Below are 16,772 nucleotides of genomic sequence, written 5' to 3' on the forward strand. Positions count from 1 at the left end.
TGGGAGTCAATTGTGCAGCTCCCATCAGCTATTGTGGGAGAAGAGTTCATCCTGAACATTGTTAGAACTTTCACTTTCCATTTGTCATTTCCACAAATCTTTGTGGTCCATTCTGCTTTCTTTCCCTCAGACTATTTTTCAACCACTGGAGATATTGAAGTAACCCTTCAAATCCTTAAAACAGCTGACATATTCTAACACATTCATGCTCCAAAACAGCATTTTACACAGAACGTAAATCTTTAAATCCTACAGCAAGTTGTAGTTAGCTGTGAATAATATCCTTAAATATATCTAGAAACAGGTACATTTTTCTTTAAATTAATCAACAGCTGATTTCCCCCCAAACTGCAAGGCACCACAGAAGAAGTGTTAGCATTCTGCTCCAAGAGTTTGAGCACAAAGTTCACATGGTTACCTGGAGATGTGCTTCTCTCCCAGGAGACTATCAGGATGCCAGTGTCAGGATTGGACTTCAGGCGCAGGCTGGTGGGTGGAGCCAGTGCTGCAAAAGTTCAGAGAAATGGGTCACTGTTGGCACTGAGAATCATGCTGGCTGCCTCAGCACCCCTCTCCGAATATCCTCAACCTTTGGAATCAGCCAAAAATACTGCCCTGAAGCTGTGACCCTGCATTGCACGAGCCAGTGCTGCTGTCACTGAAAAACCAGACCATGAAAGGGAGGAAAGACCAGAACTGCCTCCCAGAAGGCAGTGGGGAGTGGAGGAAGGAATGATGGAGGAAAAGCAGGTGCCATACGTGTAGTGACTCTCCTGATGATGGGGGTCTCTCTCTCCTGGCCATCCATCAGCACTGTCAGGCTGTAGGTGTACTCCACACCGGGGGTCAGCCCGGAGATGACGATGCTGCCGGAGTCGGAGATCACCTCCCGGGGAGCCTCCCCGCCCTGGCTCGGGCGCACTCCCAGCTGCAGGGACAGGGGTTTGCTCTTCAGTCACAAGCTGCCAGCACCCTGCTGAACCCTCATGCTGAACTCCAGCTGTTAGCCCTGTAATTTGTGGTCTAAATGTCCCACTTGACCTGAAACCCCACAACTGCACTGACCTCTGTCACCTAAACCTGCTCCCTTTTCACCTCTCCCCTTTGTGCTATCTTCACCACAGTCCATAGGAAATGGCTTTAATCTGCCCTCCCCACCACAGTGAAGCAAGAGGAAAAGCCAACACAGGACTTAGCTCCTCCTACCTTGAAACCAATCCTTGGGGCAGGTGTCCAGGTGATGACAATAGAGGTCTCAGTCACTTCTGTGTTAAAAGGAGGAACTGAGCCAGCAGGCTGATCTGTGGAGTGAATTGACCAGAGTTCAAGTCTACCTGCTGTGATGGCTCCAAAGAGTTTGAAAACCTGACCTACAGCAGCATAAACAGCCAGAGGTATGAAATGAGTGCTGAACTAGATCACTTCTGAAAATCCAGTGATTTGGGAGAAATCTGACAGATGATTTTTGTCTGCTGCTGGGCTTGACAGGCACAGCATGCAAATGGTCTAATCATAGCCAGAGCTTTTATTCCTGAGGCAAAAAAAATTACTCAAGTGGATGCATGATCTTCTATGCATCCAGCTCCAAGAATCTGGGGAATCCTCTTTTTTGGCATGATATCTAAAGTGTTCCTCAAAACTCAGCTGATTTTTTTTTTTTTTTTATTCACCCACCATATGCCTTCCAATCAGCAGAACACCACATCCCTGTCTGACACCCAGCTGTCCCAGCAAGGACCATCTCATCCCTCACCAACATCTTGTGAAATCAGCAGAAAGGAGCCAACATCAGTCTGAGGCATCTGTGGTCTCACTGACACCTGTCAGAAGCATCACACAGAAGCCAAAGCCTCTGTGCATGCCAAAATCAGCCTAAATAACAACACTGAGTTTAATCTAAAATGGCCTTGTTAGTAATGTCATTAACAAAGAGGCTTGGTTAATCAAATCTATAGTCTCAAACTGGACTGGTTACATTCAGACAAACCAGAATATATTAAATCTATCAAACCACATTCTACCTGAGGAATATTTATAGATAAGACTGTCAGCAAAAAGCACCTTGCCAATGTCAACAATGGTACTCTGATTGAAAGTTTGAGCCCTTATTTAGTTTCACATTGTTCTAAAAGAAACCACATTCTCTTTTGAAAAGAGGATGTGGTTCTGGGCTTGGGTGGCTTTGAGTTTTGCTAGTGATGGCATCATCATTATTTAAATACTGGATCTATTTGCTCTTTTTAGAAGTATGTGGGGGTTGTTAAAGAACTCCCTTTCCTTCTAAAATCTGCTTAATATTTCTCCCAAACCAGCATCAAAAATATAAATTTGAAAAAAAAAAAAAGCCAACCCAAAAAACCCCATAGAATACAATGTTTGTGTCAGTTTGGGTAACTGCAGTTGAACTGCCTTAGATGATATGGCTGAGCTTGAGAAATGACTGCTTTCAGCTTTATGTAAGTACCAGACTAATTATTCCTTGCCCTTTTTAAAGGGAGTTGTATTCTTTCCTTCATTTGTCACACCAAAACCAAGCAATTAGGAAGATCAAGTAATATTAAATTTCTCTGACATCCAGTTAAGCAAAAAGTGAGGTACCAGTAGTAAGTTCTCCCTCTTGTTTTTAATTATCAGGAAAAGCTGAAATATATTTTACTAAAAGCTTTTTGATGCAAATAGCTCTTTTTTTCCTGCCAACGAGTTCAGAAAGAACAACAAGGAGCATTTCCCAAGCTGTTCTGCTGGAATGCTACTTCAAAAGGCTGCCCCTGTAAATCTACCCACAATGGGCACTTTCAGCACAAGTTCTGAAGAAGGCCAGGGTGTAAGAGGAGGATGTGAGGTGTGTGTGTGTCTCACTCACAAGTGGTGAAGACGCCGGTCTCTCTGTTGCTCTGCAGGTCGCCTTTCACGGCCACCAGGTACACGGTGTACTCGGTGCCAGGCTGCAGGTTCCTCAGGAAGTACTTGGTGGCAGAGGGTCCCACGTTGTAGGTGCGGGGCTGCCCTCCTCTGGTGGGCCCTGCTGTCAGCTTGTAGCCCGTGATGATGGCGCGGGGCCGCGTCCACAGCACCAGCACCGAGTGCTCCGTGGTGTTGAGGAACCGCAGGTTGGTGGGGGCGTCGAGCTCTGGGGAGGTAAAGCAGAACACCCATCAGCTTCCCAGCTGAATCTCCACCTCACCCCCACTTCCAAACCACGGCCTGTATTTCTGATGGATTGTGGGAGGGCAGCAGAAGGGAGGAGAGAAGGTGGGATCGTGAGAGAGCCGGGAAGTTATTTCACTTCTGCATCCACGCCTCAGCGCCATCCATTAATACACCAAGACAGACAGACCTGAGCGCTCCAGGCTGCACTGATTTGGGTCTCTGCCATGTCTGCATCCCATGGGGAAGGCAGCCTAAAGGTTGACCCCAACACACTCAGGAATTTCAACAGTTTCTCATGAGCACTGAGCATTTTTTAAAAACCAGCTTGGTTTAGACTTGTCAGTGTAAGCACGGAAACCTAATTTTAGCCCTTTTCCACAAAAAAGATTTATTCTTTTAAATCCTTGCCCAGTCCTCTCAAAATCCCTTCCCAAAATAAACCAGCCCTACTTTGTCATTTGAATGTCAAAATAAGTAGCAGTCAGCGACTTTCTGCAGAAAACCAGTTCCTAGATCTACTTAAAAATATTCACACCATAGAACCGACCATCCAACAATTCCAAGCACGCTCATCTCTCCCCTGGGACTCAGGGAACAGCTCTTACCAGGCTCCCTCCCCTTTTTATCAGTTCCCCTGGGAATCTGCTGATAACCCAGATAACTCCATAAACAAGAGGCTGAGGCAGCAAAGCTCCTTCACTGGAGCCACAGTGACTGGTGGAGATGTCACCGCCTTCAACTGAGGGAAGGTGAGGCTCTGGAGGGGAATTTGCCCCCACAGCAGGCAGGGTAGCACTGGCTGCAGCAAGGAGTTCAGAGTTCACATGGCAAGTTTCCTCACCTTTTCTGTATTTTAACCATATATTGAGCTTAAGAGCAGTGAGGTTTCATCAATGCTCTTTTTTGCTGGCAAATGTTTTTTTTCTCCTCCTGGAGAAGTAATATTTTGGCAAAAGAATTTAATGCTTTCATCACTCTCCCAGTGATTCAGCAAGAAGATGCTTTTGTCCTTTTTGTTTTCTCCATTTTTGAGGAGGGAGGAAAAAGGAAGTGAGGTCTTCCTTCTTCCACCACTGGAAAAAACTGGGGAGAACACAAAAAGGAAAAAGATGAGTGTGACCTGGCTTAAGCCCATCTCCAACCCACAGGCTGAAAGTCAACTTTACCCCTTGCTGGTACTTAGATCTGGGCTAAGTCTCATCTGACAAAGATTCTATCTTCCTAAAATGTGTAGCCTAAAGTCAGTTCCTTTCTGCACAATTTAATTTGCCAGCTCTATCAGGCTTTTATCACTTCCTCTCCCCATAGCAGAGGAAAAAGGGGAAGATTAAAAAGCCACACACACACACTTGGAGTTTATTTGTAGACTGCTTTTTAACGGAAGGCCAAAAAGAGAATCACATTTACACCGTGGGAAGAGACTTTGGCTGCAGGGTTTTCCTTGGGAACCCTGAATGATTTCTGTTTCCCAGGACTTTCGATTACAGGATGCAATTTATGTGAATAGTTTCAGCAATGTGGTTTAGGCCAAGCAGTTAAGCAGATGATCACAGCCTATGGAAAATGATTCCAGACATTTGTGACTGTGCTGTCTGAATTAAATGTCTATACTCCAATGTACACCTCTCTGTGCAGTTTTAGAGGAACCCTACACCTAGCCCAGGCTCCTCAAAACAACCACAAAAAATTACAAATCTGGCTGGGAACTGAGCCCTTCTTGTTCTAAATGCTTCCAAGAGGGTTCAGATTCCTAAGTCGCATCCTTGCTTTTGAAAGCTTTGCTTGAAAGAGGAGGGAGGGTGCTCACACCATCTGTGCTGGGCTCAAATTAGACACCTATGGCAAAGGATGGACATAAGGATCCCATTCTCCCTGCACAGTCAAGGGACAGGCACTATTCATTGCTCACAACTCTTTGGATGGAAGTAAGGATAATCCTCAAACAGCATGGCTATATTCACAGATTATCCCATTTCCTTTCATTCCCTCTCATATTACTAAGAGCCAGGATGGGTTCTCAGAAGTTGCTCTTATTTACTGAAAAGTGGTAAAAGAGCAGCAGATGCACACAGCTGAATTTTGTCCCTTTGAATAAAGTGACCCAGCCAAAGCACATCACAAATACCCACTCACCCTTCTAATGCTCAATAAACAGGATTTGATCAAACAAACTATGTCCCATGCTCTGTCTGATCTGCTCCTCTTGGGTCAAAAATGGAGATAACCACCCAGATAAAACTCTTACTCTTCCATCTGAAAACCTACATCTTGCCCAGCCACTGCTCCTCTCTCTTCTCTGCACTGCAGCAAAGCAAAAAGCAATGTCTGACAAAGTGCATTTCTCCTCACACTGGTGAGTGCTGCACTGCCTCTAGATCATTAGCAATCAGGTTCTGAGGGATCCTGCATAAGCCTTTTTCATGGGCAGGCACAACTGCTACTGCTGCCAGGGGAGCCAGATAGGTATGGAGCTGTCAGAAGGGAGATGGGGATTTTCAGAGGAATCTCAGCAAGGCTTCTAAGTCATACTGAAATCTGCCCTAAGGTACCAGCAAAAGAAAAAAAAAAAGTATAAAAGTCACAGGCTGTGATCTGTGCTATAAAAGAACTGCAGGGTCCATCAATTCTCAGTCAGTAATAAAAAAGTTGAATTCCAGCCATACAAAATTGTTTTAAAGTGCCATGAGACTTAAACTCCCATTGCAAAGCCCTGGAGGAGGATAAATCTGCTGAAGAGATCACTGTTAGAATGAATGAATTCCCAGCCCTGTCATCCTACTGATGGGATACCTCCTGGGCTAGAACTGTTGCACTTCAAGGGCTCTGTTTATACATTTCTCCAAGCAACAGAGAAATCCACGCTTTAAAAAGCTGAAAAAAGCACAGAGGAAAGGCACTTACTGGTGGTTTGCTCTCCAGTCAAAGGTTTGCTCTCCCTGCCCTGGTTTACAGCAAAGATCTTGAAGAGATAGGTTGTTCCTGGGATCAGGTCAATGACTTCAGCAAAGGAGCTCCTGGTGATGGGCAGCCTCTGGCCGTGCTGGCCAGGGCGGTTGACAGGGATCACCTCCACCCGATAGCCGGACACTTGGCTCTGGGGTGGGCTCCACATGATGGTGATCTTGATGTCAGAAACCTCCACAAACTGCAGATCTCTGGGGGAAGGCACTTCATCTGAAAGCACAGGGGTACAACAGTTGTCAGAGGGAGTCCTTAGCAGGAGGAGAAGTTATTGGTTTCCACGGAAGGAAAGAAAAAAAAGTGAATTTTCCTTGAGTAATGGCTAGCCCAAGAATATTTACCAAAATAAAAAGTCAGGGTAACCTCACTGTAAACATGCCTACACACATTCCCAGACAATATTCAAGTAGACTATAATTCTAAACATCATTATCTACTTTATGTCTTCAGAAGGTATCTTGCTGTGACAGAAAGAACTGAAAGACCAGATGTAATATGCTACAGAACTTCAATTATATGCAGAACCAAAGCCTGAGGGGAAACAAAGTACTCCAGGGGTTGGAAAGAGTAACCTCCTTCTAAAATTAAAAGAGAGGGTTTTCAAAACCCACAGCATGATCTGAATGTCTGTGATTAACTTGAAATCCACCTTTTATAATTAAACAAGTACAGGGGCTGATCTGGCCTTACTGCAGTCAAATGCAAAATGCAGTTCCCTCAGTGCTGGGCCACAGTACTGCACCCTTGAATTCTTGTGTTTAAAATAAGTTTCTTGAGACTAGGACTGATACTGCCCTAAGGTTAACCAGCACACATTTTTGGAAGATGCAGAAGCCAAACCATAAAGTCATTGAGCTGAGTTCATTCCTGGTAAATTCCCATTTGCAAACACGTGCTTGCAACTTGCAGGACCATGAAATTCCACTGCTTACCACATCAAATCCCAATTATTTCACTATCCCTTCTTTTGGTTTGGTTATTCAGTCCAACTGGATACTTAAAGAACCCTGAAACCAGAAGATTTTTAAATACTGAGTGCCTCAAGTTTAGATCCTATGGTGTTTTGGCACATCAGTCAATGCTGAGCAATCTCCCAACTCCACTGACTGTAAAGGAAAATAATGGCTAGGACTGGAAGGGAGAAGGAAAAGTCAGGTGAACAGTTTGAACATTGTGTTGTGGTGTCTGAGTACATAACCCTGAACATCTGTGAGCCAAGTGCTGGGTCAAAATGATACACCAGGCACTTCAGAGGATTTCTTAGCAGAATCCCCCTAAGATATCTTGGGAAATTGATCTCTCTTCTGCACACAATGCAAGACCTGCCTGCAGTCCAACCCCTAGGAAATTGCAACCCTGCCAATGCAGAGTGGTGTTTTAACTGTGTCAATAAGTATGACTTCACTGCAGAACTTCAAAACCAGTGAAACTTACAATTCAAACCAACAAAACCATAACAGAGCTCATTTAGACACTCCATTAGGCAGCAACAGCAACTTAGGGACTGAAACCCAGAAGATGAGCATTACCTGTACGTGGGACCCCAGTGGTTTCCTGCTGGATGAAGACAGGAGTGCTCTCCTGGTTTTCTTCCACAGCATAGATGCTGATGTTGTACTGAACCCCTGGCATCAGGTCACTGAGTGTCACAGAGGTGGCAGTGTCAGGCAGGTTGAGCTCTGTGCTGCTGCCTTCCACAGAGGGAACGTAGACAATCCTGTAGCCTGAAGCAAGAGAAATATGTAATCCTCAGCACAAGCAGTAAGCACAAAGAATGCTAGAAATGAGGGCTGAACTGATCTCCCTCCTGAGCTTTGATAAAAATAGTCCTGAACTTCAGCAGGACCTATAGCCTGCCTGTGCTCACGTCCCATCTAGAGACCACACACTCACACCACCTTCCAAAGCACAGTCTGACCTGGGTGAGGATCTCTCTGGGGTCTGACATGTGGATTCAGGCCTGTACTGTTCACATGCTCACTATGGGATGGTCTGGATGACAGATACAAATATAAGGTCTTGGGGCTTGTTTTCATGTAACACAAATCCAGAAGGAATTGTTTTACATCAAGCCTTCTGCCTTGCTTGGTTCAGCCACTGAAGCCAAGGAAATGCTCAACTGCCCATGTGCTCTCCAGCTGGTCTCTCTCACCAGGCAGAATTCTGCACTACCTTTGTCCCAGAGTTGTATTTCCTTTTCCTTTTCATCTACATTTCAGATTCTAGCAATAATGCAGAATAAATGCTCTCCAACAGGACAAACCTGTGATTGGAGCCTGTGGTCTGCTCCAGCTGATGACAATGGATGTGTCATCCACACTTTCCACTGTGTGGTCGGGTGGTGCATCAGGAGCTGTTTAAGACAATAAACACAGGAGGACAGCAAGTGTGAGGGTAAGAGGTAACAAAAAATTCTTGAGCAAACAGTAACAACAGCTTTCAAAGTGCAGCAACAGCCAACCACACATACCTGTAGTCTGTGAAGTAGACAGGATAAGATTCTGCTCTCCCTCTTCAGAGATCTGGTAGACATTAACAATATACTTGCGACCAGGAAGCAAGTCAGGGATGTTGACAGAAGTGGCTGTGCTTGGAAGATCTGAGGAAGGCAGGAGAGAAAAATTTCTTTTAGCAATTCCATCTTCTTGCTTTCTCTCCAAATTAAATAATTGAGAAGTCTACTGTTCTAACCTGGGCTGAAGCACAGTCTTCTCAGCAATAAAACAACAGTTTCTCTGCACTGTGTTTGGTTCACCTCACAAGAGTTGTGTGGAGAGCTGGGACCAGCAACCAAGGGATATTGCAGGGCAGCAGCCCCTGCACACTGTAGCCACCTCAGCTGAACACTCACTTCATACCCTGACTGTTGAACTTGCAGTACAGAAATATATGGAAAAACTTTCACATGAGTAGGTTATGTGGAAACACTGACTCATGAGTGAAGAAGAATGACATTATGAGGGCTGGTGAACTTCTTTCCCTTCTCCCAGATGTCCACCTACGTGCCAGATGTAGAAAACTCCAAGAAGCAGCTCTTTGCTGACCAGACAAATCAAGCATCTTAGGGAAAACTAGGAATTGCCTTTCAATATGCCTGTAAACCTCTGTCTGTAGACAGACAAACTCAGGAGCTGCATCACAGCTCAGCTCATCTGCCTGGGCAGAAAGAAAGGTGGTGACAATGCTGGCAGTCCCCACAAGAGCCACTTCTGCTCAGTGTCCAAGCCTGTGAGTTCAGGGAAGCAATAGTCCAGGGAGAATTATTAGGTTAGGAAATTGCTGTTCTTTTTGTCATGTTCTTCTACCACACTCATGTCCCACTAACTATTATAACTTCAAATGCTTGAGGTGAGATATTGCTATTACCACTGTTAAGACAGGAAACTAGGAAAAAGAAGTTAAAATGAAATTACATTTAGTGGCGCCATGGGCTCTACAATAAATATTAGAAAACCAGTTTCAATTCCTGTGTCTGAGTCCAGTGCCTTTAACCAGCTTCCAGCTCAGCTAAACTGCCATATTATCAAAGATGAGGAAGATCTGATCCAAACAAAACTGACAGAGCAGACTGGAACGTGAGGTATCCATGAGGTAACAAGCGGCCAAGAGAGGGCATTTGGGAAAGAGTTCTCTCTGTCCATTCTGATGGAAGGACAAAGGTATGCCAAAGGAAATTAGCCAGGAGGTAGGTTCAGAAAAACAGATTTGGTTCTTTTCTCATCTGAACTGCTGCTCATTTCAGGATGCTGTGGAAGCCAGTAACTTTACATGATTGTAAAATGAAAACAAAAAACAAAACTGAGCAAAAAAAACTGAGCAAAGATTCACAGAGATCAAAAGAATAATTATATCTACTTAAAGTTATTACTCATCCACCACTCCTGGCTCAGGCAGCTCTCCTCTACAGAATTCTGGGACAGTATTCTGAGGGGATTGCTATTTACTTGCCTTGTTGGCTTACAGCTATTAATGGAGAAAAGACAAGGAACTGAATTTTTATCTGAACTGCTCCTGCCACTCTCATATCCTAACTGAATCCTACTGAAAGACAGAGAGGTGCTCACTGTGATGCTCACACCAGCTCTGAGTGGCACAGAGCAGTGATGCCCTGACTGGGAGCAGTGCTTTGCCCTGGCACACACAGCATTGTCTCACCAAGGTACTGTGGCTCATCACCCTCCTCGCTCAGCTCGTACTCAACACGGAATCCAGAAACGGTGTCAGAGGCAGAAACCCAGGAGACAACAAAGCTGTTGGATGTGATTTCAGTGACAGATTCTGAAGTAGCCACCACAGGAGGAAGAAGAGTTGTCTCTCCTGAAACAGTGTTGCCTACCAGAGAGAGGAAAGAGGTTGCATTAAGCATCACTACACTTTTGTGTTCTAGGGATGCACAAAGCAAGGACGTAGGTGAAGGAGATTAGGTTTTCCTGGATGTGCCCCTGCCCAGCTCACTTGTCACTGCTGTGGTGCTGGTTGTGGTGAAATCAAAGCGGGTGACTTCTTTGTGGCCATACTGCTGGACACTGATGAGCTGTCCCTCATAAATCACACCAGGCTTCAGGCCTGAGATGGTGTAGGAGTTGCGGTGGCCAGGGATGGTGGCTTCCTTCCACTGCCTTCCTGAGTTTTTCTGCAAGAAAAAGGACACTCAGAGAGTGAGAGACTCCCTAGGCTGCAAGCAGGGCAATCTAGAGACCTAAGCTGCTGTGTGGTCACTACTCACTGTAATATTCAAACACAGCTACGACTTGAATGGCTTTAGTGCACAGACAGAATCAAGTCAAAGGAGATGAGAAAAGTAGGCCAAGAAGCAGGACCAATGGCATTGAGTTACTAGGTTTTACAGGGGTAAACTCAAAACAACCTAGCTGTGAACTTTACCCTTTAAAAGGAGCATTATTTGTTATAAATTCAACTCATTCCTTCACCAAGAGCACAGTAAGGCATGAAGTAGTGGCTGGAAAAGATACTTTTGAAGCCTGTTCATAATAACACTCTAAAGCCATCATCTGAAAACAATATACAGAGAGGTTCTTCCCTTCTACCCTGTGTTTGAACTCTATGGGAAGCTTTAAAATAATGCTCCATCCTCTGAGGTTTGTACTCCAGTGCTTTAAAGTCCATTTCATTCAGGCCTTCATCCAAGATACACTGAAATCAGTAAAAAAACTTGAGTGCCTTGAATGGCTTTGGATCAGGGCCTTTATTGTTCTGTTAATAACAGGCAGCATTGAGGTACTAATGCTCTTAATCATTAAGTGGTCTTTTGTGAAGCTGTACTCAGGGGAGCTGGAAGACAGCTCATCTGTGTTGGTTAAACCAAATTATTCCTCACAGAGGAACCAGCCAACAAGCTGTGGTTAACCAGTTTTGGTTTAGACTTAGGAGAAGATGGGAGTGACTGTTTATTTAATCCTACACAAGCTGTTTATGACTTCATATCCTAGTCACTTTTACCTCCACATTAACAGCACAAAATGTATCCTGGTAGTTTCTGGATATGCACATGTTGCTAAAACAGCATTTCTTTGAAGAAGCTTCCACAAGGATTTACATTCCTAAGGCTATAAACTTGTCTGCCTGCTGTACCAGTGCTTTGTTCAATAAAATACTTTATGAACACAGCAACCAGTGAAGTTTGGGCAAGAAAACATTGTTTATACAGCACTGGCTCTCCTTGATGCTCAAGAGTAGCTGTTGACCTCAAGAGGCCAAAGACACTGAATAAGCAACTCAAGTTTGCTGAAGTTGTGTCAGCCACTTCTTTCAGACAGAAGAAAAAGCCAAATAAAGAACTCTTGAGGAACAAATGATGACAATGTGGCACTCACAGGTCTCCAGCGCAGGATGTACTGGGTGATGTGAGATCGTTCAGGAGCATTCCACTGGATGGGGTGGGAGTTTGGCTGATTGGTACTCTCTGTGATGATCACCTGCACAGGTCCAGTTGAGCCTGAAAAAGAGAATTGCTGGTTTTAACCTGCTGGGGATATTGTGGAGTCATCAAAAAGCAAGAAAGCTGCATGGCTCACATAGTATTTCTATACATGGGAAATCAGGTCTATTGTCTTCCTATCCTTCATTCCTACCTAGAAAACCAGTGAGTAAGAATAAATTTTGTGGGGAAGTTTATGTGCACTGCTTGGGTCCATTTCCTGTAAGATACCAATGAAATGGAAAATGGGAGAGGTCTAGTACAGAAAGTCTGCAAAACAGTCTTGAGGTTCAAAGAGATGGGGGAACTTCTCAGCAAATAACTTTTCTTCATTAGTATCTTCTGCAATGGCAGCAGGGAAGCTGATAAAAACCATCTGCCATATCGAGGTCTAATCATGCAGCATGGTGAGGAAAAAATTTCTGATCTGACACTGAAGATAACCTGAAAAGAGACACTAATCTTCTACTATTTTACTAAATTTCTTCATCAGTTCATTTGAAACACCGAATCTTCCTGACTCTGCAATGATTCTACAGATAGTGAGACTTCTGCACACAAACCCCACCAGAAGGGGTCTGAGACAAAAAAGAGGCCCATGAACTGATGAAAATACAAGTTCTGCAGTGCTCTAATGCTTAAGACTACTGATTGCATTCAGCTAGGTCAGGCTCAGGCCTGTTTCCTCCAACAAGCTCTCCAATAGAGAAGGACAGCTTTTATGATCCCATGGTTCTCCTTTCAGAGAACCTGGGCCCACTGGGGAGGTGTCACTGAACACTCAACAGCACTGTCCTCATGTTAGTTCTCAGAAAATCCCAGCAAAGAGATCCCTGGAATCTGCAGAAAAGTGTTTCAGCCACTAAATAGCTGCACCCTCACCCCATTCCCAACATTTCTAATAATAATTTACTTGAACAACCATGTAACATATATACCTGCACCCCATTTAACAGGATTTCTAGAAAAACAAACTTGTGCCCACAGGCAGAAAATTTCAAAGCTCACCTAACCCCAAACCTACATTCAGAAACATTAGATTTGGTTTATTTACACATTTTCAGTCACTCTTGTGTCTAAAGCAGCCCCAAGCCTGGTCTCCAGGCTGGAGGCATGCATATTTCACATAGCTCAGGGAGATGTTTGTTTAAGCAGTCCAACAGGAGTAAATGAAGCTCAGCAAGCCTTAATACTTCATCTTATTCAGATTAAGACAGTGGCAGTTGCAACCTTAAAGAGGAAAGTAGAGAACTTCCTCTCCTGTTCAGGGAACTGAAGCTGAACAACCAACAAACAGGCATTGCCCATTCCTATAGAGTTCCTGGAATTGCCTGGACAAACAAGAGTTCAAATATTTAATGTCTTTGGGGCACTGATCAGGAAAAACATTTTGTTCCATGATGGATTTTGCTTCTGCAATGACTGGAAAAGGAAGAATCACACATGTGAGTTTCAGGAAATATAAGCTGAAGATCACACATGTGATATCACTAAATACCAGGAGGCAGTGTAAACCCAAGCTGTTGTGTGCACTGAGGGTCATTCTCTGAACTAACCCTGGCCTCAGGAATAGCTGCAAACAGCTTGAGCCCCTCTTTATCAACCCCTGACCACTGCTTGTGTCTGCCAAGAGACAGGAAGAATCTGTTCTGCTTTAAAAGGAAACCAAAAAGCATTAGGTACAGAAACCTGAACAGGTGAGGGGTGGAAAGCTGGCCTTCCTCAGGTCTCACTCAGCAGGTGAGCTCATTTTCTGTTGGGTTGCTTACCTGGGTAGGTCTGCAGAGGTTGGCAGTGCCACTCTCCAATCCCACGACCATAGCAGTAGCACTGGTATCTGACCCCATGCACATACTTCTCCCAGGAGTCTCCAATCTGGTAGAAGGTGCGAGTTTCTGAGTCCTGGCACTGGTCTGGAGGCACAAGAGGTACAGTTCACACTGGGTGAAATATCTACAAAGAAGTGCCAAAAGACTTTTGCACAAAGAAATGAAGCACTGATGTTTATTTGCAAATATAGGTACATAAAAATAAAGAGGCAACAGAACTGGAGTCTCAACTCAAGGATCTTAATACAGCACTGCATGTATTAAGTTGGATACTAGGGGGCTAATTCAGCTCTGATGCATTTCAGTGGGGTGTTCCTTCTAGAAAGAATTTCATCCACTCTGGAGCTCAATTCTGCCCTGGCCAATTGAGTTCATCTCTCCAAAGCTAAACCATGCTGCTCTCAAGGAGATCAAAGCAAAAAATTCCTCCTGCCTTCAGAATTCATTTATGCTTTAATAGTCCCCAGAATGTTTTTATTTTCAGCAGAATCTTTCCAGATTTACCATTGTATAAACCAAAGGGAGACAGATCAGATCCTGAAATCAGCTGAACTAGTGTAAATACAGCACAGTACAGCACTTCAGCACACTTTCTACTCTAAGAACTGCATGTATGCCTGGCTCCATGGAAATTTTCAGTGAGAACCAGCATTATGTTTGCTTGGATAAATAAGAGCTTTGTTTAGAGAGAGCAAACAAAATTAAAACTTTAATTGCACTTATACAGATAGCTGAAATCATCCCCCCACCCCCTCCTTCAAACTAGTAATTTTCAGGAGCTTTACAATCTATGTTCCTTGAGTAAACATGTACAGATACTACTGTTAACAAAGTAGAGCTTCACAACCAGTAATTTCTAATACATTTTCTTGGCAATAGTTTGAAGCTCTCTTGGACTTAGTAATTGTAAACCAAACAGCCAGGTTTTATCTTCCAATCAAGGTTTGCTAGGGAAGGGGGGAGGAAGAAGACATGAAATCTTATTCCTGCAGAGAATCATGATGGTTTTAGGTAACCTCCAGAGCACTATTAACACATGTTCTCATCCTGAGCTTTCTCTTTGCTAGAACAAAGGGCAGCCAAAAAATCAATTCAGTCCAAGGTAAGTTAATATATGCTGGTTCTCCTTCCTCAGTTCAGGGAGAAAACTGTGAAAGATTTTAGGATAGAGAAAGGCAAGAAAACTGATGCTAGCATCAGGGCCCAGCTGCATGTTTTATCAGTGTTCAGGCTGAGAGCTCTGCTAAGCTGATAAATGAGGTACCAGAATCCAGCCAAATGACCACGGACTAACTGCCCTGCGACCGCAACCTGCTACATTTTACAACATATGCTGGCCACAGTCATGGTTCTTCTGTGGCAGGTGTGATAACCCAAGCATTTGTCCTTAAATTAACAAATGTCCTTTCACTTACCCTCCAGCAAATGCAGAGTTCCTTCTATTTTTGCTTTTGCACAACTCATGACAGAAAGTGGACAAAGACTGGGCCCAAACTCACACACCAGTTTGTCCATACCACAGCCAGTTTGTACAGAGCCACAAAGTGTGTTTATCTGCAAGGGGGGACAGCCAGTGACTCACCAACAGGATCACACTTCCATCTGCCCCGGCCCTGGCCAAAGCAGGTGCAGTTCAGCATGTGCCCCTCATCATGGCGCTTGTGGAAGGTCTGGTTCACGTCGTAGGTGATGCCATCCACAATGCACTGGTCTGGGGGAGAGAGTAGAGTTCATCAGCAATAGGTGTAAGCATTGAGAGAGAACCCTTTTGCCTGGAACATCAATCCCTTGCTAGATCAGCACACAGACTGACCATGACCAGCTCCATCCAAGCCAGAAGGGAGCCCTTCTTTCTGTAACCTGTGACCCCCACAGTGCTGCACACAGCCCTGCTCCCGAGTTCATCTATCAGCACTGTACAAATAAGCAACACCTGCAGAAAAGAGGTCTGTAGGACACAGTCCAGCTATAGAACTGCCTCTTTGTTCCTTCAGATAGATTCCGTGTGTGATCAAAACTCTAAACCACCTCACTGACTCTCTGACCATCTCCTCTGAGGAACACCTCAGCTGAAATTCCTCAGCCTCAAACCACTGCAACTACATAAGGAGAAAAGGGCTGCTCCAAATTTATGAGGATACAATGAAGAAGTACAGCCATCCTCATGATGTTTTTCTGCTGTCTACCTCTGCTACCCTCTGTAGTAATCTGAAGGTAGAGGCTGATCTTTTACACACACAAGATGCTGCTGGTTCCTACCAGTCTACTCTTCCCTCACAACACAGTAACCAGACCCCATGCTGTAGTACAATGCCATCACTCTGTTAGGTTCAATGTCCATCTGGAATCTGGCCCAGAATTCCTAAAGCCAGTCTAATCACAGCAAGGAGCAGAAAGACAAAACAAATATGAAAACAAGCCCAGAAGCAAGTTGTTTTGTTAAGTGGGACCCAAGAGACCCAAGTTCAGGTCTGGAGTCAACCCTGGACCAGCTGTCCTTGGGGAAGTGAGTCCATGATTCCCATGATTTTATTCCCCATGACATTTTCCCACACCATGGGCACAGCATCTGGATAAACCAAGGAGTCCTCAGACTCTCTTGCAGGCACCAAGGTCTGGCTGCTGTGTTTCAACAGCTCTACTCAGATAACCCTTGCCTTTTGAAAAAGCCAAGTATCTCTACCCTCTCCTCAGCAAGAAAACCACTTCAGCTCCAGAATGGAACTGCAGAGAACTAGCTGTTTAAGTGGAAACAGGACTTGCACAGCCCAGAACTTTGAGCAGTGCCTTTCACGCTGAAGGGAACATTAAAAAAATGTTCCTCAAACATTAAAAAATCCCTTCCAAAGGCCTTGAGTGAGCCTTTCCCTATAAATTATATCCCACTTCAGCAG

At 44.5% G+C, this 16,772-nt stretch overlaps 2 protein-coding genes across 9 annotated transcripts in view; one reads left to right on the forward strand and one right to left on the reverse strand.

Moving 5' to 3' along the window:
- The window catches only part of UBE2F (ubiquitin conjugating enzyme E2 F (putative)), a 337,630-nt gene that overhangs the window by 72,559 nt on the left and 248,299 nt on the right, over positions 1-16,772 (forward strand). The gene's annotated exons all lie outside the window — the stretch shown is intronic.
- The window catches only part of FN1 (fibronectin 1), a 52,977-nt gene that overhangs the window by 23,761 nt on the left and 12,444 nt on the right, over positions 1-16,772 (reverse strand). For all 7 annotated transcript variants that reach the window (XM_030230651.2, XM_030230657.2, XM_030230656.2 and 4 more), the window contains exons 11-23: positions 15,461-15,589; positions 13,819-13,962; positions 11,946-12,067; positions 10,567-10,744; positions 10,267-10,443; positions 8,582-8,710; positions 8,375-8,464; positions 7,641-7,835; positions 6,052-6,324; positions 2,864-3,130; positions 1,207-1,301; positions 760-928; positions 419-505 (exon numbers count right to left, since the gene is read on the reverse strand). In XM_030230651.2, the coding sequence (XP_030086511.1) occupies positions 419-505; positions 760-928; positions 1,207-1,301; positions 2,864-3,130; positions 6,052-6,324; positions 7,641-7,835; positions 8,375-8,464; positions 8,582-8,710; positions 10,267-10,443; positions 10,567-10,744; positions 11,946-12,067; positions 13,819-13,962; positions 15,461-15,589 (2,055 nt within the window). The remainder of the gene's footprint in view (positions 1-418; positions 506-759; positions 929-1,206; positions 1,302-2,863; positions 3,131-6,051; positions 6,325-7,640; positions 7,836-8,374; positions 8,465-8,581; positions 8,711-10,266; positions 10,444-10,566; positions 10,745-11,945; positions 12,068-13,818; positions 13,963-15,460; positions 15,590-16,772) is intronic.

The sequence above is a fragment of the Serinus canaria genome, assembly GCF_022539315.1.
Source record: "Serinus canaria isolate serCan28SL12 chromosome 7 unlocalized genomic scaffold, serCan2020 HiC_scaffold_29, whole genome shotgun sequence".
Taxonomy (NCBI): domain Eukaryota; kingdom Metazoa; phylum Chordata; class Aves; order Passeriformes; family Fringillidae; genus Serinus; species Serinus canaria.